This window comes from Vicugna pacos, chromosome 2 (assembly GCF_048564905.1).
Source record: "Vicugna pacos chromosome 2, VicPac4, whole genome shotgun sequence".
Classification (NCBI taxonomy): domain Eukaryota; kingdom Metazoa; phylum Chordata; class Mammalia; order Artiodactyla; family Camelidae; genus Vicugna; species Vicugna pacos.
Window position 1 is genome coordinate 48,983,572 of NC_132988.1, and position 23,271 is coordinate 49,006,842.

General features: G+C 32.8%; 1 protein-coding gene across 3 annotated transcripts in view; it reads left to right on the forward strand.

The window, feature by feature from the left end:
- Positions 1–23,271, forward strand: part of CENPE (centromere protein E) — a 69,071-nt gene that overhangs the window by 18,928 nt on the left and 26,872 nt on the right. For 2 of the 3 annotated variants that reach the window (XM_072939551.1, XM_031690480.2), the window contains exons 15-36: positions 343–431; positions 1,767–1,934; positions 5,882–5,956; positions 6,177–6,296; positions 7,782–7,904; positions 7,989–8,154; positions 8,532–8,686; positions 9,177–9,491; positions 9,603–9,875; positions 10,028–10,186; positions 13,152–13,355; positions 15,036–15,194; positions 17,064–17,354; positions 17,480–17,638; positions 18,521–18,811; positions 20,068–20,358; positions 20,522–20,680; positions 20,904–21,191; positions 21,295–21,447; positions 21,627–21,914; positions 22,508–22,666; positions 22,853–23,134. In XM_072939551.1, coding sequence (XP_072795652.1) covers positions 343–431; positions 1,767–1,934; positions 5,882–5,956; positions 6,177–6,296; positions 7,782–7,904; positions 7,989–8,154; positions 8,532–8,686; positions 9,177–9,491; positions 9,603–9,875; positions 10,028–10,186; positions 13,152–13,355; positions 15,036–15,194; positions 17,064–17,354; positions 17,480–17,638; positions 18,521–18,811; positions 20,068–20,358; positions 20,522–20,680; positions 20,904–21,191; positions 21,295–21,447; positions 21,627–21,914; positions 22,508–22,666; positions 22,853–23,134 — 4,367 coding nt within the window. The remainder of the gene's footprint in view (positions 1–342; positions 432–1,766; positions 1,935–5,881; positions 5,957–6,176; positions 6,297–7,781; positions 7,905–7,988; positions 8,155–8,531; positions 8,687–9,176; positions 9,492–9,602; positions 9,876–10,027; positions 10,187–13,151; positions 13,356–15,035; positions 15,195–17,063; positions 17,355–17,479; positions 17,639–18,520; positions 18,812–20,067; positions 20,359–20,521; positions 20,681–20,903; positions 21,192–21,294; positions 21,448–21,626; positions 21,915–22,507; positions 22,667–22,852; positions 23,135–23,271) is intronic. The other variant, XM_072939556.1, reaches the window with a different exon arrangement.

The following is a 23,271-nucleotide window of genomic DNA, read 5'->3' on the forward strand; positions in this document are numbered from 1 at the left end:
CCAGGAATCTGTTTCACAATTATTTCTCCAACATGAGTTATAAGTATTTTTAGGGGCATTTTTAAATTTATAATAGTTAAATGTCACATTTAGAATTTGTCATTTTGGCCTATATTGTATTAAGGACCCCTATAATTTATCACTCATTCTAATCAGTGATCCTAAATCACACAATAATACAAATGATTACATCTGTTGTTAATGTATTCTTGACATTCATATTGTGAGCACTTAATTAGCTAATTTAAGTTTATTACCTCTGGTCAGAATTTTTTTAATCTTTAATTTGAGTTTTAAGAAAATAACAATTTCATGGATAAATTTTTTTCCTTCTAATTATAGCTCTCTGTTCAGAGTCTGATATTTTCAGTAACACTCTTGATACATTAAGTGAGATAGAGTGGAATCCAGCAACAAAGCTGTTAAATCAGGTAACTTAAATGTATTTAACAGAACATTATCCTTTTACTCTTATTTAAATTCATTTGTTATTGGTGTTTATTGTTGTTATAACGCTTTACTAGCTCTGAATTAATTTCGGTAGCCGTTTGGTTCTAATTATTGGTTCTAATTAAAGCTCCCCCTTCTTGTTACATTCCTAGTTGATAACTGGCATCCAAAGGGAGGCTAAAAATTTCACACAGCAGGTATATGGTGATAGGTAAACCTTTGATTCTAGTTCTTTGTCAGCAGATCTTGGCATCTATTTGTTGGGGTTTTTTGTTTTTGGGTTTTTTTTTTTTAAGTTTCTATTTTGCCTTGAGCAATCCCCTAGGGTAAAAAGAGCTGATTTTTAAACTGTCAAAGTTTTCCTGCATATATTAAAAGAATGACACATCAGGGAGGGGTAATATTGCCAACTAATACTAAAAAAAAAGTAAATGTATTATATGTCTATTGTCCTATCAAAACTTTAAGAAATAAGGAATATTATAGTTAATAATTTAGTAAATTTAAATTCCATGTTTACTTTCTAGGCTGCTAATGTTCAAAGAAATGTAGTTTAGTTTTGCAAATGTATTTGTTTAAGAAAATTTTATTTTTATTTTGTAATAAAATTGCAGTGATTCTGGGGAATTATTATTACTATTAGCTAACCATTGCAATTAGTTATAATTAGTTAAGTGTTTAGGTGAAGTGCTTTTGTGTCCCTAAAACATACTCTAGAAGTTTGTTGTTTTTTGAAAAATCCCTGGTATTAGTTTTTGTTTGTTTTTAATTCATGGTTTAACTTTCTCATAATAGTATAGAAAGGGGAAATAGGCCTCTTCTGAGTAGAGTAAAACCTTAGCAGCCACTAGAGTTTAAAGGTCAGTAAATAATCGTTCAGTTTCACTTCTTAAATTCAGAGCTGTCTGAGAAATAATATAGTAGTCAGACAGAGAATTAAATGATCAGTTTTATTACTAAGGAGCTTAAAGATCTATAGCCCATTATGAGCTCTGCCTCCTACTTCTGACTCACCTTGTCTAGTCAAGCACAGACAGAGCATTTGTTCATATGATATATACATATATATTTTTAATTCTACCCCTTTCAATAGCTTTTTTCTATTCTAAGTTAGCTGGTTTATCAAAATGCCAACCCTTTAATTTATTCTGAATCAAGCTAGACCTATTAAAAAGATATTAAAGAAGAAATGACCTAAACTACCAAATGATTCAAGGTTAAATACTTATTTGACTATTCCAAATTTTAGTTAAGGAAACAAAGAATATATGATTTGAATTCTCTCTGACTTGAAAATCTGATTTTGTTTACAATAGGAAAGCTTAGAAAGTGAATTGAGTTCACTTCGGGCTAACTACGATAATCTGGTATTAGATTATGAACAACTAAGAAAAGAAAATGAAGAAATGGAATTGAAATTAAAAGAAAAGAATGATTTGGATGAATTTGAGGCTCTGGAAAGAAAAGCGGAAAAAGATCAAGAGGTAAAAGATACGGAAGTGTGAAAATAAACTAAAACCACATGTTTAAAAGAAGTACCATTCTCTTAAAAGATACTTATTTCTAAGGTTGAGATATTGAGGCTCCAACCATTTCCCATGTGTATACACAATTTAGAGAATTTAAGAAATAATTTATTTATATTGTTTTAAAAATAGTTAAATCAGGGGAGAGGAGGATATAGCTCAGTGGTAGAGAGCATGCTTAGCATGCCCAGGGTTCTGGGTTCAATCCCCAGGACCTCCATTAAAAAATAAATAAAATAAAAATAAATAAACCTAATAACCTCTTCCCATAAATAAATAAGTAAATGTTTAATAAAAATAGTTAAATCATATTTGTTTCATTTGTGCTTACACATAAGAAGGAATCAAAACATCTTTAGGAAGTTTGATGAATGCCTATTGATGGATTTGTTTTGAAGAAATAATTTCCTTATAACTTGTGTATTATCAATATTTAATTTGTTGAGCATATCAGAAATGCTACCTGGAACATAGGCATTTCCTACTGAGACCAATATCAACTTTAAAATCTAGCTGAATGGTTTATATATGAATACTAGCTATTAATGGATTGTGTTTTCTTTAGAAAGTATATTCCTAAATATCTAGAACATTATTAGAATAGCTGGGGAAGCTAATTTTGCACATTTTTTTTTCATATAAGAAAGTTACTGTGAAAATTAGTATAACTAATACTGAATAGTTTTAATGGAATTTTTAGAAATGAAATGGATCACTTTAATTTTTCAAGTATATAATATTAGGCTACATGTTAAAAGGACCTAATCCAGAAACCATCGGTCTTTGGGGACTTGGAAACTGTCCAAAGATTCAAGAGATTTCTTAGTGTGGAGAATCCTTAACCTAGAGTTCATAGACACTATGAAATTATTTTACAGAATTTTGGAGTGCATGTTTAATTTTCTGAAATAAGAATCCATAGTTGTTATCAGACTTGTGACATGATTCATGAATCCCCTCAAAAATAAGAGCCGACATTTTAGTGTAGTTAAAATATGAATCAATTTGCAGCTACTTCCCAGATTTCTCTGTGGATAGCCCAAAGGGACACAATCCTTTTTCCTGAGTATCGTTGTTTAGTTTCTCACCCATTTTTCTTTTTCAAAAAGAAAAAAGATTTCTATGCCAAAACTATTGTTTCTGTTCTACCTACAGTTTAAATTTACTCCTGCATTTCGTAGGTGTCATATCCTGAGAGACAAAAGTCTGTAACTTCTCCACGGTTTCATTTAATTTGTTTTAAAATTTGTGTGTTCACAAGATCTAAATCATCATGAAAAGGACAGTGGACTTCAGTCCATAAACTGGGTTTTATTGAGAGGGGGTGCTCTAGTGCATGGTTTCTGGAGCGAACTACCTGGAATGAAGCCCAGTTTTGCTGTTCACTAGCTCACCACAGATCTGAGCCTGGAATAAATTACTGGCAAGGCCTTAAACAAGTCATCAAATTTCTCAGGGCTTACTTCCTGTGTATCTTACCCCCTTAAAGTTAGATAGAGGTCTTGCCAAGTCCCCTTCTAACGCCAGAATTTCATCTAATTTTTTAGATATACTTTATAAATAATATGGCATAAAATTAACTTTTGGCATAGGCATAGCAATAAGTTTTGTAATTTTTCTTACAGCATTTATATATTCAGTCATTAAAAGTGAAGCTCCCTGAATTGAATCACATGTGAAAAGATTACAAAATAACACAGGATGTATGCCTTGAATCTCTCATCTTGATTTTGATTGCTTTTTCCTTTTTACAGTTAAGGGGGTAGTAATTCTGTTCTCTTCATTTTTGCTTAGACACAAATCGAAATTCTAGGTTCTGTGAGGTAACCTAAAAGATTAAGTAATAAAAACTGACTTTGTTCAAAGATAGTTGTATAATATCCGTTCCATGTTAAGCTAAAAATACAAGTCTATGTGTATACAATGAAACATGTTCTAGAACTTACATTTTAGGGAAAATTTTAACCAAAAAAGGACTAAAAGTCAAATTACAGCCTGAGGACAGGTGGCCTTGATTTTGTCAAAAATTACCAAAGCTGTGGATAATTTTCAAGTGTGGATACAGTAACACAAGATGTTTAAAAATAATTTTAAAAGAAGGAATAAACAAGGTCAGGTAGTATGCCCAGGGAACAAGAGAAATTTCCTCTCTCTACCTATTTTAACCTGATTTAATTTTATAATTTTCACAACTTGGAGATTTTGTCTCAAGAAGTTAATTAAATATTTCACTACACCTGCTGAAAATTACAGTTGAAATATGCAATATTTTCTTGTGTAGCAGTGAATTGACTTTTAATCATATCATACTTTCTCTTTGCTCTACATTTTAAACAATACTTTGGGAGAGTACACTCAGATCATTACGATAGTTAAATAATCTTTTTCTATTTGTATGAACAAGTACTTAAAATGAAGAGCTATTTCAAATAAGAAGTGGGAGAACATTTCTTTCTAAATGTTCTCAAAACTTAAAATTGATTATTTATTCTTCATTTCTCATAGATATATGATTTTCTTGCACAAAAGTTACAAACAGACAAAATTGGTTTTCTTGCACAAAAATTAGAAACAGAGAAGGTAAAAGAGTCAATTTAAATTATAGCCAAAAAAACAAAATAAAATAAAAATTATAACCAATGCACATGTTTAAAACTTTGCTGAACAGTGAGGTAGGCATTAATCACATGTGGCAATTGAGCACTTCAAATGGGACCAATCTCAATGGACTCAAGTCTGAAAAAAGGAATATGAAATAGTACATTAACTTTTAATATTGATTACATGAAGAAATGATTTTTCGGATATATTAGGTTAGATAAATTATATTAAAATTGATTCTACCTGTTTCTTTTTACACAGGTGGCTGCTAGAAAATTTTGAATTACAAATTTGGCTCACATTATATTTCTATTAAATGACACTGACCTAAAATAGGAATGTCAAACTAGCACTAGTCTGAAATCTAAAACTAGTTAGGACTGAATTACACATCCAGAAAATATTATTTAAATAAGATGCTATTTTTGTAAGTCCCTTAATTTGACTAGAATTTCCTTTTGCTCTTTAAAGGACTTATCTGATTATGAAGATTAAATAATTCTAAGGGAAGATACATATGTCTTTGTTAAACTGTAGTGTACTTGTTTTGAACACAAAAGTTTCTGGTACTCAAATGTTTAATGCTACAGATATTTCAATAAAAAGAAAACTTTAATAGAAATCTTTAAGTATTTTTTATACTTTTAGACAGTTGAACAATATAAAGCAATAACTTTTATCTTTTCAATATTTCCTGTAGAATGAACCAACAAGGCAATAGTTAATCATATATATATATAGCTTTGGTGAACAGTAATAACGTTGTAAAGGCACCACATGAAGCTTATCATATTCCAAACCTAAATTCCAAGTCACAACTCATTAAAAATTATGCCAGTATAAGGCTAGGTGGGTAAATTATGGGAAGGGAAAAAAATCTTACAGAATAAATACATTTCTGCACTTAACTTACCCAAAACAAAAATCTATTGAAAGTATGTTTTTTAAAAGTTTGATTACTACTTTATCTTCTACAAGTGGTGCATACTAATTTTCTTTTGACATTATTGTAGCTTTATTAACAGATGACATAACTTTTTTGGAGTGATGATGAGTTTTTTTTCCTTACTTGCTTGTTTCTTGAGGTTTTGGGATTTTTTTTTTTTTGTTTGGTTGGTTAGGTTTGGCTTTTATTTATTTTTAAATGACAAGGTGCTTTGTTGCAGTAGCTTGAACGATTGATCTCACTGTCCTTCCTACTGTGTTAGGTGATTCTAAAGCGGTAAATGAATGCTATCTTTTTTTTTTTTTTTTGCTTTATTAACTATTGGTTTGCTCTGTTGCCTGTTCACATGCTCTTACAGATGCAACTAATTCATGAAATTTCCAACTTAAAGAATTTAGTTAAGCATGCAGAAGTGTATAATCAAGATCTTGAGGTGAGCATTTATGTTGGTATTTCTATTGATAAGGAACTAAAACTATAAAATATACATCATATGTAATTGAACATGATTTCAGAAAACAGAAGGAATTATACTTTTTAAATGTCAATGTTTTGAATTTTACTGTCTTTTTAAAATATTAAATGTAATTTCCTTTTAATCCCTTTGAATTCAAACTGAAGTAAATTGTTTCATTTTTCTTTAATTGTTTTAGAATGAACTAAGTTCAAAAGTAGAGCTGCTTAGAGAAAAGGAAGACCAGATTAAGAAGCTACAGAAATATGTAGACTCCCAGAAGTCAGGAAGTATGAAAATGGACTTGTCATATTCATCGGTAAAAGTCAGGTTTATTTTGTTATGTAATCATTATGGCATTAGCAGGATACTATCATCATCATCATAGCAGATGTTTGTATTGAGCCTACTGTGTGCCCAACATTGTTCTAGTTGTTTTGTATATAGTATTTTATTTAATCCTGTCACCCTATGAGAAAAGCACTGTTAGTATCATTACCATTTTATGGATAAAGACTCATTCATTGAGAGTTGAGGATATTATCCTTTGACTAAAAGTAAATAAGTTAGGGATGGGCTTTTATTAAAAATCGGTAATTCAACATTTTTTAAATTTTTTTCAGTTGTTTTATACAAATTATGCAGAAGTATATAGTCAATATTTTCCAATGAGCACTTAACTTGGCAGTGATAAATAACTAAAACTATAAAACATACGTAATTGAGCATGATTTTATAAATTTTATTAACTTCATTTCCTTAATAGATATTAATGCATTCTCATAATTAAGCAACTATTTTAGCTGTTTGGTATGATTTTAGTTGGTAGAAGATCATAGCATTAAATAATGTTGAATCTCATGGTGAAATTAACTTTTTCTATTTGCTTTCGATCCACCTAATTACTTCAAGAAAGTTTAGTTGGATTCTAGTTTTTAACATTCTTTTTTTAAAAATGCAATAATTTCTAGTTGGAAGTTCTAGAATTTTTTTTTGTCCTTTTGTTTATATCTGAGTTTTTCATAGTACATTTTGTTCTATTAGTGCTCTTTTGTTACCTTCTGTTAATGACAAACGATTCTTTTTAAAAGTGTTCTCATTGTTCTGAGGTCCTGGGAAGAAAGACACTTTTATATCGTCCTAGAGTAGCTGTTGATAGAATGGCAGGTAGAATTGCCGATTATTTTAAATTGTTTATTTCTTTCTCTTAATTCATCCAATTCATTCATTCATTCATGCATGCATGCATTAATATTTTGCCAAGGACATGTGGTTGAATTCATGTAAGCTCAAGTCATGTTAAAATGCCACTTCTTTCTAAAAATGAGACTGGATTTTTTTTTATGTATTTATCAGTCATTTGCATTTACTCTTCTGTGAGTTGCTTATTCATCTTTTCTTTATTTTTCAGTTGGATTATTTACCTTTTTCATTTTAATTTTTGATTTAACATCCTCAATTTTACTATTAACTTCCTACCTGTCATGTTTTGCAGAGAATAACATAAAAATACATAGGAAACTTTAACAGGCTAGCTGAACAATTGTGTTAACCTTTGCAAACAATAACAGAATTATTATAGTACTTCTATACAATGCTTTTATAATTTGGAAAAATACAGCCATAATTTAAAAAACATTTTTATTATGGAATATGTCATTTGTTTTTATCTATCCTAAAAATACATTTGGCAGTTAGCACATTTTAACCATTTTTTGTTTGTCAGGAGTAACATATATGTACATGTTAAGTCTTTTCCAACTCTAAGAAAGATTTTACTAAATCTTTTTTGTCATTTGTATAGGAAAACACTGAAGACCTAAAACAAATGAAACAGACTCTGCTTGATGCTGAAACTGTAGCTCTTGATGCCAAGAGAGAATCAGCCTTTCTTAGAAGTGAAAATCTCAAGCTGAAAGAGAAAATGGTAAATGATTTTAGTAATATTTGTAATAAGAGTTGCAATGATCAATAGTACATTTTTTTGAATCTGCAGTGTTTCTCTCAATAGAAAGAACTTGCAAGTACATGCAAGCAAATGGAAAATGATATTCAGTTATGTCAAAGACAGTTGGAGGCGAAAAAGAAAATGCAAGTTGATCTAGAGAAAGAATTACAATCGTCTTTTAATGAAATAACAAAACTCACCTCCCTTATAGATGGCAAAGTTCCAAAAGGTATTTTATCATTTCAGACTTAACCTGACTTTCTGTAGAAATGTACCTGAAAGATTTTGCAACTGTATTCCAGTAATTGAAAATCCATTATTCTCTGATCTTTTTAATAGCTTAATGTTAAGTTTTGATACCACTTGGTATCAGTATATATAATTACTTCCATGGGCCTCAAATCATAAGGGTTTAAAAGTTATTTTTCAAATAAATTGAACCCAATCTTAGAAAGGATGATTAACAATTAGATTAACTGTTTACCAACACTGGCTCTTTCTTTAGTAAATTTTATATAATCTGATTAAATAATCTAACCACGTATATAATTTAAATTGACCCAATAACTGCAAGGTGTTTTATTTAACTCACTAAAAATTTCCTAGATTTGCTCTCTAATTTGGAATTGGAAAGAAACATTACTAATCTCCAGAGAGAACTGAATAAAGAAGTTGAAGAAAATGAAGCTTTGCGTAAAGAAGTTACTTTGCTCTCAGAATTGAAATCTTTACCCTCAGAAGTAGAAATGCTAAGGAAAGAGGTAAACACATTTTTAAGCAAACAACATTATTTTGAAATAAAAACCTTTGCAATAGTGCATTAAATGTTTTGCCACATTTTATTTGAAAGGACCAGGAAAGAGACTGTAAATGTTTGACTCAGTTTGTTAGCAATATAAGTCAAATTCTAAGGAAAATCATAAAATGCCTACCATACCAGAAAGTTAGAAAATACTTTAAAATGATAGATAAGGAAGTAAAGACACCTCCTGATTGCGTTTCTACTGGATGTCCTTCTCCATGCAATCCTTTTAGAACCAGAGGCTGGAAAACAAACTTTGAAGATAAAGTTAAACAGGGTAATAAATTGTTACCAACAATTACTTGTATTGCCTTTTCTCAGTCAATCAAACCTTTGCTTAGTTTCAATGTCTTTTTTCTTTTTTGGCAAAGTAAGTTGTTTTTTTTTTCCCTGAAAGCTAAGTAGATCATATACTGCTAATATAGCTAAGTTTTCTTTCTTTTCCATAGCTACATGATAAATCTGAAGAACTCTGTATAATAACATCAGAAAAAGACAAATTGTTTTCTGAAGTTGTTCATAAGGGAAGTAGAATTCAAGATTTACTTGAAGAAATTGGGAAAACTGAAAATAACCTGGCAACTTCCCAGTTGAATTATGAAAGCACTAACCAAGAATTCCAGGATTTTAAAAATCATGATACTGGGTTTGAGCAAAAGTATAAGATGGTCCTTGAGGAGAATGCAAGACTGAATCAAGAAATAGGAAATCTCTCTAAAGAAGTTCAAGAACTTGGTTTAAGTTTGGGTGATTTGAAGACAGAGGTTGGTAAAGACATCTTCTAGGGAAGGGATCTTTAGTCTTCTGGGGTTTGGCTTCCATATATACAATGTAGAATATTCTGCTTTTCACATTGACTCTTTCTTATCTTACAGCTGTCTCACAAAACCCAAGAACTTGAGAAGAAGACAACTGAGCATCAAGAAAGGTTAAAGGAAGTGGAAGAGCTGAAGGAACAATTAGAAAGTAGAGATTCTAGGCTGCACACTGTAGAAAAGGAGAAAACACTGATTACTGAGAAACTTCAACAAGCCTTAGTGGAAGTAAAAACCTTAACCCAAGAAAAGGATGACCAAAAACAACTCCAAGAGAGCCTGCGAATCGAGAGGGACCAACTGAGAAGTGACATTCAGGATACTGTAAATATGGTAAGATTTTGACTGTTTAAACTTTGAAAACTCAGAGCCTCTTTAAAAACATTACAGGAGCCATCATTTATTATGTATGATCAAGCAATAACTATAAAATTAGTCTCATTGTTTGACATTCTAATGGAAATTATTTTGTTTCTCTGACGAAGAACATAGACACCCAGGAACAATTACGAAACGCTCTTGAGTCTTTGAAACAACACCAAGAAACAATTAACACACTGAAGATGAAAATTTCTGAGGGAACTACTAAGAATTTGCATACAGAGGAAAACTTAGGGGAAACTAAGGATGAATTTCTGGAAAAGGTAAAGGGTGTTCCTATTCAGGTTTTCATATACTTGTATGTGAGCTTTCTAAACTTAACCTGAAACACTTGAATACAGATAGGTAATCTCTGTCTAATTTAGTATTCACTGTGGTAATAACTCAGAATACTTTACAAGCTTAATCCTGATATCTTTTAGATAATTTCAACTATAACTGCTTATTATCAATTTGAAAAAGAAAAGACAAAAAATGCTAGTTCAGACTTTGAGCTGATATTTTTCTGAGGCCTGATGTAATTTATACATTTTTAAAAGCACCTCTGAATTCTAAGAATGTAAGAAAGATTGAGTGCTTATTATTAAGAATGGCTAAAATAATTTGTTTTATATCAGATTTTGTATACTATACTTGTTTAGAGTTTGCTAGAGATTCGATGTGTGTGTCGTGCTTGTGCCTCTTTCTAGCGTTTGGGCCATAATTTTGCTATTAGGTGCTTTACTCTTACCATAATTCATTCTAGGTAGTGTGGTTCATTTTGTCTTGAGACCTTAACTGGTTATTTAATTATATACAAGGAAAGCTAGATGCTAACGGTGATTTTTTTAAAGTGGGGATGTATTTATCTGCTAGGGCTTCCATAACAAAATATAACAGACTGCTTGTAAGCTATTTGTATATCTTCTTTAAATAAAGTGGTAGAGTTCAGGTGGCAGAAATGTCTGTTCAAGTTTTTACTCATTTCTAAATTGGGGTGGTTTTCTTGTTAAGTTGTAAAAGTTCTTTATATTTTTCTGGATATTAACCCTTTCTCAGTAGTATGATTTGCAAATATTTTCTTGCATTCCGTAGGTTGCCTTTTCACTCTGTTGATTGTGTCCTTTGATGCACAGAAGTTTTTTATTTTGATGTAGTCTAAATTAGCTTCTTTTTTCTCATTTACCATGGCACACAATATTCCTGCCTTGGAAAAGCAGCCTTGTTTTCTTTCTTCCTGTGCTTGAACCCTTCTGTCCTAGAAAAGCATTTTTACTTCCTCTGTTACCTTGTATTCTCAGCCTGTCTATAATTTGAGTCAACCGTGGGCCAAAAGTACTTGACCTTGATTTGAAACTTGTAACTTCCACTTTCATAAGGGGAAGGTTTTTTTGACAGATCTTTTAAAATAAAATACAACAATTTATAGCTGCTTTTAAACAAATGCAAAATGTAATCATAGGGCCCCATGAGAAAGAGGCAACAGAGAAGAAAGGAGAAAGAAGAGTTATACTTACTGGGACCAACTGGCTCTTATTGTGTTCATTCTAGAACCATCATGTTGATAAAAGGGTCATTTGGGATTCTTAGGGGCCATTCTGTACATTAGAGTTCTTGAAATCTGGACTGAAAGGCTGAGTTCACCTTGGTCTTGTGATAATCATGTTCATGCTGGAATCACTCATGTGGATAAAAGAATGGGTCTGGAATTTCTAGGGGCCCCTCTATCCATCTGGGTACCACAGAACTCCATTAGTAGGCCTATCAGGAATCCCCTTGGAGTGCCCATGTCCAGTCCTACTTGATGTGTCTCTTTTTGGAAATGCAATTTCTCTAGTGTGTCTTCAACAGAAATTAGATTTTACTCATAACCTTGGTAGCTGAAAAACTTCTAGGCTGAGTTCAGTTTTGAAATGTACCTTGAGTGTGGTGTTATAGAATACTTTGTCTCCATCGGCTTTGTCTTTGTGTATATTCCTTTGTTTAGGAATAAAGATACAGGATTCCGAATTACAGTGTCTGACAATTTGGTACCAAAGACCGTATGTTCCCTGCCTTAATTTCTCATGTCATTAACTCTGTGCCCACCATTGTCAGAAGCTCCTGCATATTGCCAACACTAAGAGGGTAGCTAGACAAAGTTTGGTTTGTCCATATCCACTCTAGAGAATGGAGCAACTACTAAAAATAATAACTTGAAGATTATGTAACAGGATAGGAAAATGCATATCATCTAAGTAGAAAAGAAAAGCTGAAAAATCCTATATGTGTAAATTAATTGTTTGCTATGTTTAAAAAAATGTTAATGGGAAAAAATCTGGAATGAAATATTCCAGAACTCTAATAGTGGTTGTGTTGGTGACACTGGAACATTTTTTTCTCTTTATTTTTTAAATTTTTTTCTAATGTTAATTATAGGTTATTATAAAAACCTTTAAAAACATATGTAGCCAATATGGAACTGAATGTATTTATTGGGCCTAGTGTAAGGTTATATAGTGACATTAATTTCATGCCAACAACTGTAATGTCAGTCTTTGTCTCCTTTTACCAAGGAGTTCACATTTTAGGTTACCTTTGGTTAGAACTTACTTATGGAGATATGAATTTATATAACAATGATTTTTTTAAAGTAGTAAATGAAAATCAAATATTAAGAGAAAATGAATTTTGCTATTATAACATGAGATATATTTCTGTCAAAATCATTTTGCCCTCTACACGTAATAAAACTCCTGCTTTGGTGAGTGTTACAGCCTCTGAAAATAATGATTTGTTGGGAATAGGTAATGATTTCCAGCTTTTAAAGGAAAGAAAAAATGATAGAGTTCAGGTGGCTAACTTTTTCTTAAAGTCAGGTTAACCCATCATACCTGAAGATAATTGTTAATTATCTATATCTGTTCAGACAGTTCTTATCAGTGAACAGTCACAAGAGCACAAACTGGAACCTGACCATTGGGTTTAAAGCCTGGTTATTCCTCTCTGGGTGACCTTCCGCAAGTAACTATTCTCTCTGGGATTCAGTTTCCTCATCTGTCCAATGGAGATAATAATAACCTACCTCATAAGGTTATAGTGAAGATTAAATATGTCAATATATGAAAATAGTGCCTGGTACATGATAAGTAATATAAATGTTGACTAGTTTTATTATTAAAATTATTAACTAAAAAATTCTTTAATTCTTTTATTATTAAAATTATTAACTAAAAAATTCTTTAAACATTCTTTGTGTTTATATTTCAGATGGTTGGCATAGATAAAACACAGAATTTGGAAGCCAAAATAACCCAAGCACTGATTGCAGCTGATGAGAATGATGAACTAACTGAGCAACAGAGAAACATATTTTCTTTAATACAAGAGAAAAATGAACTGCAGCAAATGTTAGAGAGTATTACAGCAGAAAAGGAACAGCTGAAGACTGACCTAAGAGAAAACATAGAAATGGTAGGATTCAGCACTATATACTTACCAATACCTTTTTATCTTTGTATGTTTTGGATTTTTACAACTATACTGAGGTATAATTTCCATGGAATAAATGTATCTGATGCAAGTGTACAGTCTGATGACTTTTGAAAAATGTCTCTACTTGTGTACCCTCCACCTCAGTCAAGACATAGAACGTTTCCATCACCCCAAAAAATTCCCTTGCCCCAACCTATTCAATCCTAATCTCACCCTCTGCCCCATACATATAGTCACTGTCCTTATGTTTGGTTTTTTTTTCCCTTCAATCACCTTGTCTCTTCTAGAACTTCATACAAATAGAATCACACAGCATACATTCTTTTGTGTCTTCTTTCTACTATCCTGCTTATTGCTGGGTAGTATTCCATTGTATGAATAGGTCACAATTTCTTTAGACTTTCTCCTATTGGGGAAAATTTGAATTATCTCCATATTTGGCTTTTTTATAAAGCTGCTGGAAATATTCATATAAAATCTTCTTATGAGTGTATGTTTTTTAATTTCTCTAGGGTATATATCTAAATGGAATAGCTGGGTCATAAGGAAGTTATATTTAACTTGATGAAAATTTATTAAACAGATTTCCAAAGTAGTTATACCATTTTACATTCCCATCAGCAAATTAAGAGAATTCTGGTGGCTCCACATCCTCACCAACACTTCATGTTATTGGTGTTTTTAATTTTAGCCATTCTATTAGGTGTGTACCTCATTGTTTTAATTTGCCTTTCCCTAATGACTAAAGATATTGAGCATCTTTCTATGCTTCTTCATTGTGTATCTTTCTATAAATTATGTGTTCTTCTCAGTGATGTGTTATAGACTTTAGGGTACAAGTCTTTTCCATATTGTGTTGAATTTGTTCCTAAATATCTCTCTCTTATTTATACTGTTGTAATTTTTTAAATTTCATTTTTAATTGTCTGTTGTTAGTTTGCCTACTTTAGTTTTTGTTTTTAAGTTTAGGGACAGTATCATGTGTATAGATTGAAATTACTATTTTGAGAAGTTTGCTGTGGATCTCAGTAGAACCTGACCTTTTGTATAATTTTCCATGTTTATTGGGATTGTCTTCTATTTGATCAAAATTGCTGAATGTAAATAAGAATACAGACAAAATTCATAATGTCTTCTCAGTCTCTGGCATATAATATTTTTGTGGTCTTAATACTTGAGAATGTCACTGTTTAAGCTTAACAACTAGAAATACCCCACCTCATGCTAGCAAAAGATGCTGCCATTTTGAGCTTACTATTAATCAGTAGACAAAACCAAAGCCATTCCAGCATTTGAAAAGCTCATAACCATATATATACAGAGAGAGAGAAAAAGAGAGAGTCACCTTCAGTCAACAAAAGCTTAGAAAGTCTGTTTTGTCTTAGGGGTAGAAAAATGAGCAAACCCCTCATGATAGAATGCTGAATCCAGTTCTAATTCTTCTGATAAGAATGTAAGGTGAGCAATAAAGAAACAGCATAAAAAAGCAGATTCCTGGCATTTACACGGTTAAATTGAAGACTCTTTTTTTAAGTAGTGTTTTCCAATATAGCTTGCCATGAGTTCCTTTTCAGGCTGAAGTAAATGCTTATTTTTACCTGATTTCATAAATGTAAGCTAGTATTATTCATTTTAATCTCAACTTTTTAAAAATTCTAGACCATTGAAAACCAAGAAGAATTAAGAATTCTTGGAGATGAACTTAAAAAGCAACAAGAGAGAGTTACACAAGAAAAGAACCATGCCATAAAGAAAGAAGAAGAGCTTTCTAGGACCTGTGAGAAACTGGCAGAAGTTGAAGAAAAGCTAAAGGAAAAGGTGACTTTTTAAAGTTATCTTCTTGGTCATTTTTCCTGACTTAACTTTGTGTCAGGGTGGAGCTGGGGGAGGTTTACAGATTTGACTCCAGTAGACGTGAATTCCAGAAATAACACATACCTCTCAAATGAACAGATCTTAATGCTAATAGTTGGAACAACTTCAACTCCTACTGAGATGTTAACTAACATCCTTTGTGAAGATTATATTATTCTAGTCTTTACGTGAGAGACAGAGCCTTCATTCATCTGAACTAATCATTTGATATGTTCATTCAAGTTTATATTGAGCACTGCCCTGGGCCAGGCATTGTTCTGGGCTCTTGAGATACGTTAGTCAACAAAACAAAGAGCCTGCTCTTATAGAAATATATCAGTCATTCTCTAAAATGTAAGATTTATCACTACAGTCAGCCCTCCATATCTGCAGTTTCTGCATCTGTGGATTCAATCAACCACAGATCAAAAATATTCAGAGGAAAAAAAAAATTCATAAAGTTCCAAAAGTGAAACTTGAATTTGCCAAGCACCGGCAACTATTTACATAACATTTACATAGTATTTACAACTATTTACGTAGCATTTGCATTGTATCCGGTATTACAAGTAATCTAGAGATGAGTTAGAGTATAAGGGAAGATGTTTGTAGTTTATACACCAGTACAGAGTCATTTTCTATTAAGGACTTGAGCATCCTCAGATTTTGGTATCCACAGGGGTCCTGGACTCAATCCCCTGTGAATACCAAAGGGTTATTGTATTACCATCTTTTAGATGTTTGCAGTAAGGGCTGTTGTAATATTTGTAGAAGAGCTAAGGCTGTTGTAACAATTGTACTTCCCAAGTAATTCTAAAATGCACCCATTGTGATCTTTCTGTATATCCTAGGAGCAGTGCCACATGCATTATAGGTGATACATTGCGATTTCCATTGTGCTTCTGTATTTTTTTCCTAACATGTATTCTCTTAATTCTCATCCCTTTTACTATAACCTAACTGAATATAGTAAAATCTTATGTCTATTTCATATTCCTCCTAAAGAAGTGAAATCAATAAGCTTACGTAGAAGTTAATGCCTCGTTGTTTCTTTGAGCCACCCCGTATGGACCTTATTGGAAATGGAAATAAATTTTCCAAATTTTTAAGAGAAAAAGAATTACAGTTATTTGGCAGCTATATCTGTATATTTAATTCATCTCTTTCCTTTTTTGATTTTTCTCACTTTCACTTTACCTCCTTGATTAACCTAGTGGGACTATCTTAGTTTCCTAAGGCTTCTGTATCAAATTACCATAAACTTGATGGCTTAAATTTATTTATTTAAGACAGAAATTTATTCTTTCACAGTCCTGGATCCTAGAAGTCCAAAATCAAGGTGTTGGCAGAACCGAGCTCCCCCTGCAGGCTCTAGGGAAGAATCCTTTCTTCCCTCTTGCTGTCCTTGACTCCCTGCTGTCCTTGGTGGTCCTGGGCTAATAACTGCATCTCTCCAGTCTCTGCCTCCATCTTCATATGACTTTCTCTGTGTCTCTCTGTGCTTTTCTGTCTCTTATAAGGACGGTCTCATTGGATTTAGGCCCCACCTTAATCCAAGAATACTCCTTCTCAATCCTTAACTTATTACATCTGCAAAAATCCTGTTTTCAAAAAGGTTACATTCTGAGGGTCTGGGTAGACTTGAATTTGGGGTAGGACCCAATATAGACACTATGCCTAGAAAGTTACTTTACATTTAATGCTACTTAATTGTTTATATTGGGGTGTAGACAGGGCTATGATGATGATTATTTCAGTTCCACAAAGTACATTTTACACAAGAATTTTAAGAGAGTATAGACAAAATGCTAATTATAAAAACTATTCCTTAAGAACCAACAACTCCAAGAAAAACAGCAGCAACTTCTTAGTGTACGAGAAGAAATGAGTGAGATGCAGAAAAAGATGAGTGAAGTGGAAAATTTAAAGAATGAATTAAAGAACCAAGAATTATCATTGGAACGTATAAAAATTGAGAAGCTAGAGTTGGCTCAGCAACTTCATGAAAATTATGAGGAAATGAAATTCATAACCAAGGAAAGAGACAATCTAAAGGAATTACAGGAGTCATTTGAAACAGAGAGAAGTAAACTTAAAGGATACATAAGAGAAATTGAAGTTACAGTAAGTCATACCCTTTTCTTTCATCTATTAAATGTTTTCTTAAAATCTGAGTCAATTGAAAAAGGGTAGGCAATGTTGGGATGATGTTGTTATAATTATTCTTTAAATTTCACTTGCTAATAAAGGGTCTAGAAACAAGAGAAGAACTAAAAATGGCCCACATGCATCTAAAAGAGCACCAAGAAACTATTGAAGAACTAAGAAGAAACGTTTCTGAGAAGACAGCTCAAATAATAAATATTCAAAAGAACTTAGAAAAAGCAAATACTGAATTACAAGAAAAGGTTTGTATTTTCTTCCTTCCCTCCTTGTCCCTTCTTCCTTTCTTTCTCCTTGAAGGAATGATAAGCATTAGACAGTGACTGAGTTATTTATTGTATAGTAGTTGTTGAGTGTCTAATGTGGGAGGTACAGGCCTGGGTTATAGAAATAAAATGGGAACAAGGTGGACAAAATCACTGTGATCACAGAACTTACTTTGCAGTGGAAAGAAGTAATCAATGAATAAGCAGTCAAATGAACAAGATAATTTGAGATAATGGCAAATGCCATGGAGAAAATGAAGCACTGGGGTAACCGGACCAACCTGTGATAAAAGCCTACTATGTGCCAGGCATTGAGACTGTGGATATGAATAAGACAGTCTTCTTTTTCCCCATTATAGGCATATAAAAAATCCCTCAATTCCAGTATGATAAGTGTAGAAATATGATATGCAAAGTTATATGGTACCACTAGTGGTCATGGGAAAGGGGGATCAATCTGTACCCATAAAAAATATATGAAGTAACATTAGCATTCATCTGAGAATGGGGGCCATTCATTTATTGGGATATAATCTGCTCAACTCTGAAATTTCTCCTGCATTTGGGAACTAGTATAGAAATAAAGTATGCAACTGACTGGATTAATAATTTGTTGGTAAATATAAGGATTAGTTCACTTTGGATATAAGCTGGAGAAAAAGAAAATTATGACAGAATGTGACTAGCAGAAAAGTCATGAATAGCTTTAGTAGGAATCAAGTGAAAATGAATAAATAGGAATTTGTACTCTATGGTAGACCGTGAGGGTTCAAGGTCACTTTCATTGCTATGGAAAGTAGTCTCACCTTTTCCCTTTAAAGAATTATGATAATACTCTCTATATTTTATGAATATCACAAGATCCCAGTGCTTCATGAGGAACAGGAGCTACTTCCTAATGTGAAAGAAGTCAGTGATACTCAGGAAACAGTGGATCAACTGGAGCTATTGAAAGGACAGTCCAAAGCCAAGGATTCAGCAACACTGGCAGATATAGAAACGGAAAGGCTCAGGTTGACTGAGAACCTTCAAGACAGTCTTGAAGAAATAAAATCTCTAACTAAGGAAAGAGACAACCTTAAAATGACAAACGAAGCACTTCAAGTTGAACGTGACGAGCTAAAAGAAGAGATTAAAGAAACTTTGGCTAAAGTAAGTTTCATCCTTTCCTCCCATTAAATAAGTGTTTTATAAATATCAAGTCTTGGGGAAAGGGGGCATTTGTAGTTATAATGTTATTACCAATTTTCTTTAAGCATCTCTTAAATTATTAAGTGATTGAAAACAGAAATAACTAAAAATTGCTCATAAATAATAAGAAACTATTGAAACAGAGGAAATGTGTCAGGGAAGAGACTATTCCAAATGATTTAGAAAAGGCCGTGCCAAATTACAGGAAAGGATAAAGCCAAAAATGCTATTTTCTTTCCTTCTTTAAACCTGTTTCTCCAGCATTTCATGAGGTATTACTATCTTCCTCATTGATCCAGTCAGAAATCCAGAATCATCCCTACTACTGTCCCTTCCACCCTACTCACTCTGTAATCCAAGTACCAAACCTTGTTGATTTTAAGGGGGGTGTGTATATGTGTGTAAAATCCTTCCCCTCTTCTCTCCACATAGCTGACGGCCTAATCCAAGCCATGATTATTTCTTTCCCTGAATTTCTGCATTAGCCACCTATCTGGTCTCCCCATTTATTTCATACTTCTCTAATTCATTCTCCAAACTGAGCCCAAGGGATCTTTTCTTCTTAAAACCCTTTAATAGCTTATTGTTACTCTTGAAATAAAGACCAGCATCCTTCACACAGTCTATAAGACCCTGGATCCCAGACCTGGCTGATCTCTAGCCCTATTTCATCTCACTCTTTCTCCTGCTCATTGTGCTTCAACAGCTCTAGTCTACTGCTCTTTCTCATCTCATGGCTTCCAGATATTCTAGTCTTCCTTCTTGTATTTCTATACCCCTCTTTGCCTAACTAGTGCTCACAGCCTTCATATCTCAACTGAAGCTTTCGTTCCCCCGGAAAGCCCTTCCTAACCACTCACAGTAAGTTAGATTTGCCACTGGTACCCTGAAAGAACCCAGCTCCTCTGTTTGGTAAGATTTGGTATAATATCTGTCTTTTCCCCTAAAGTATGTAAGTCTCAAAAAAACAGATCATGTAAAGTCTCATTTACCATTTCACCTCCAGCTTAATAGGATATTGACAGCACAGTGAGTTCTCAGTAAATAAGTATTAAATATCTGAGTAATGGAAGAGTAGATGAGTGGAAAGATTGCTCTGTAAATGAGCCATTGAATCCCTGACTTAATTGTTTTAGAAAGTATCCTTACTTCTTTTTCCCTAAAATAAAATAAAGTATCTCTGGATATCAACTGTATTGTTGTATGATTCTCTTAAGATCCAAGCATCTCAAAACAAACAAGAACAGTCCTTCAATATGGAAGAAAAGGACAATGAGATTAAGAAAATTATGAGTGAGACCGATCAACTGAAGGAGCAACTCAAAGCCAAAGATTCAGCACTACTAAGGCTAGAAATGGAAAAGCTCAAGTTGTCTGAGAGGCTTCAGAAAAGTCATGATGAAGTGAAATCTACAGCTAAGGAAAGGGATGACCTACAGAGGCTACAAGAAGTTCTTCAATCTGAAAGGAACCAACTCCAAGAAAACATAAGAGAAATGATAGCTAAAGTAAGTTTCATCCTTCCACTCATGTGTGTGTCTGTTGTATTTTTTTTTAATATTCTGTAAGCAAGTATCTTAGTAAAAAATAAACCTCTGAGGAAAAGGAATTAGTTATAGTGTAATGATAATAATGTTTTCAAATTTCTTACAACTTCCTTTCATAATAAAGCACCTAGAAATGGAAGAAGAACTTAAAGTTGCTTATTGTCACCTGAAAGAACAGGAGGAAACTATTGATAAACTCAGAGTGGATCTTTCAGAGAGGGAAACTGAAATATCAAGCATTCAAAAGAAATTAGAAACAACAAATGATGCATTACAGAAAAAGGTAAATTGGGGGTGAAGGAACAGTGGGAGAAAAGTTACAGGAGGTGGCTAACAGGCTTACAAAGACTACTGTTTACCTCCTAATTGTTTTGGAGAGCATCCTGGATTTCTTTCCTTAAAAAAAAGTATATTTACATACAAATATACACATAAATAAGCACACGTTTATATGTGTGTACATATGTATATTTTTGGCTATTAACTTATTTTATTATTATCTTAAGACTCAAGAGCTTCATGAAAGACAGGAACAAGTTATTAGGATCAAAGAAGTCAGTGAGACTGAGGAAAACATGAGTGAACTGGAACAGTTAAAGGAGCATCTCAAAGCCGAAGATTCATCACTACAAAGAATAGAAAGCGAGAGGCTCGAGTTGACTGAGAGACTTCAGGCAAGTCAAGAGGAAATAAAAACCATAATTAAGGAAAGAGATGAACTGAAAAGAGTGCAGGAGGCCCTTCAAATGGAGAGAGACCAACTCAAAGAAAACATTAAAGAAATTGTAGCTGAAGTGAGTTTCCCTCTTGTAATGTTTTTTGGATATAAAAACAGTGTTAAGGTGATAATGATGATGTTCACTATTAAGTTTTAATAATTTTTCTCCAATCATAAAGGGACAGAAAATCAAAGATGAACTAAAAACTACTTACGGTCTTCTGAAGGAGTACCAAGAAACCATTAATGCAGGGAGTAATTCCGAGAAGACAGATCAAGGAGCAAATATTCAGAGAGACTCAGGAAATTCAGATGATGAATTACAGGAAAAGGTAGGTCTTGTTTGGTTAAGTTGGAAAATGACATCTGATTATTGTATTCCTCATCTACCTTATGGAAGAAAATAGTGTATACATTAGACTAAAATGTAAAAATGATTGCCTTAATTTAGAAAATTCTTTTTTACTAAAAATGTATGCCTGTCTCCTAACTTGTTTTATGATTATCTCAGATTCAAGAACTTCAAGAAGAAGAACATCAACTTCTTAAGATGAAAGATGTCAGTGAGACTCAGGACAAAATGTGTGGAATAGAAAACTTGAAGCAGCAACTTGAGGCCCAAAAGTCAGCTCTGGAAAATACAGAAATGGAGAACAGAAGGTTAACTCAGAGACTCCACAAACATCTTGAAGAAATAAAGTCTGTTACAAAAGAAAGAGATGACCTTAGGAGCGTGGAGGAGACTCTCAAAGTAGAGAGAGACCAGCTCAATGAAAACCTAAGAGAAACCATAATCAAAGTGAGTTACCATCTTTCCTCAACTAGAAAATATCACATTGTGTCTTAAAAGAACCATGAGTGATAGAGTTGGTGAGAATGTAAAATTGATCCAACCTTGAGGAAGGCTGAAGGAGGAATATATGATAGTATCTTCCAAATTTTTTAGTAAGTGTATGCATTGACCCAAAAAGTCCAGTAATTGCTATTTATCTTGTACACATTAGCACAGTTGTACAAAAAGTATTTCTAGGACGATATTCACTGCAGCAAGTTGCAATAACAAAATTGAAAAAAAGAAAACAAAAAAAGGAAAAAATTCTAACTATCCATTAGTAGGGACTGGTTAAATAAATGCAGCACATTCAGACCATGGAATAGCAAGCCCCAGGTAAAGAGTGAAGTAGAACTGATTTAGAAATAATCCTGATGGGGAGAAAAAGTAAGTTATGGAGGAGTATATCTGGAATATATTGACATCTAAAAGTCACTTAGAGGAAGAGAACTGTGGGGCCTAAAGAGGGAGGGGAATTTTTACTTCTAACCCTATGCTTTTCTACGCACTGTTGAATTGTATTATTCTGAATGTATTATTTTTCTTTCTCTAATATAAAGGACCTGGAAAAACAAGAGGAACTAAGAATTGCCCACACGAGTCTGAAAGAACATCAAGAAACTATCAATAAACTCAAAGGAACTGTTTCAGAGAAGACAGATGAAATATCAAATATCCAAGTGGATTTAGAAAACACAAAAACTGCCTTAAAGGCACAGGTATTTCTTCTGATATCTAAGTAACTGAGAGTTTAGATCAGATCTTTTGTATAATGAAATAGGATATGAGTGTTTAATATTGAAATAAGTAAAGATTTGCCTATTCAATTTAGAAACTATTCTTCAGCTTTTTCTCTTTTTCTCTGTATCTGTCTACATCCTAACCTATTATATGATTATCTTAAGATCCAAGAACTTCAGGAGAAAGAAAATCAACTTCTTAAGGTGAAAAATGATCTCAGGGAAAGTATGGATCAAACAGAGCAACTAAAGAAGCAATTGGAGGCTCAGGCTTCAACTCACAAAAGTATTGAAACAGAGAAATTAAGGTTGACACAAAAACTTCATGAAAACATTGAAGAAATAAAATCTGTTACTAAGGAAAGAGATGACCTAAGAAGAATGGAGGGAATCCTCAAAATGGAGCGAGACCAGCTCAGGGAAAGCCTCAGAGAAACAGAAGCTAAAGTAAGTTACACTCATTCCTCTTCCCAGCGAGTAACTGTGATGTTTTCCTTCCATCAATGAACCCTTCTTTGAAATGAGTGGTACTTTGGATGAGAGTGAACTGATTACCTTTTAGGTAGGTAATTTGGTATCATTGT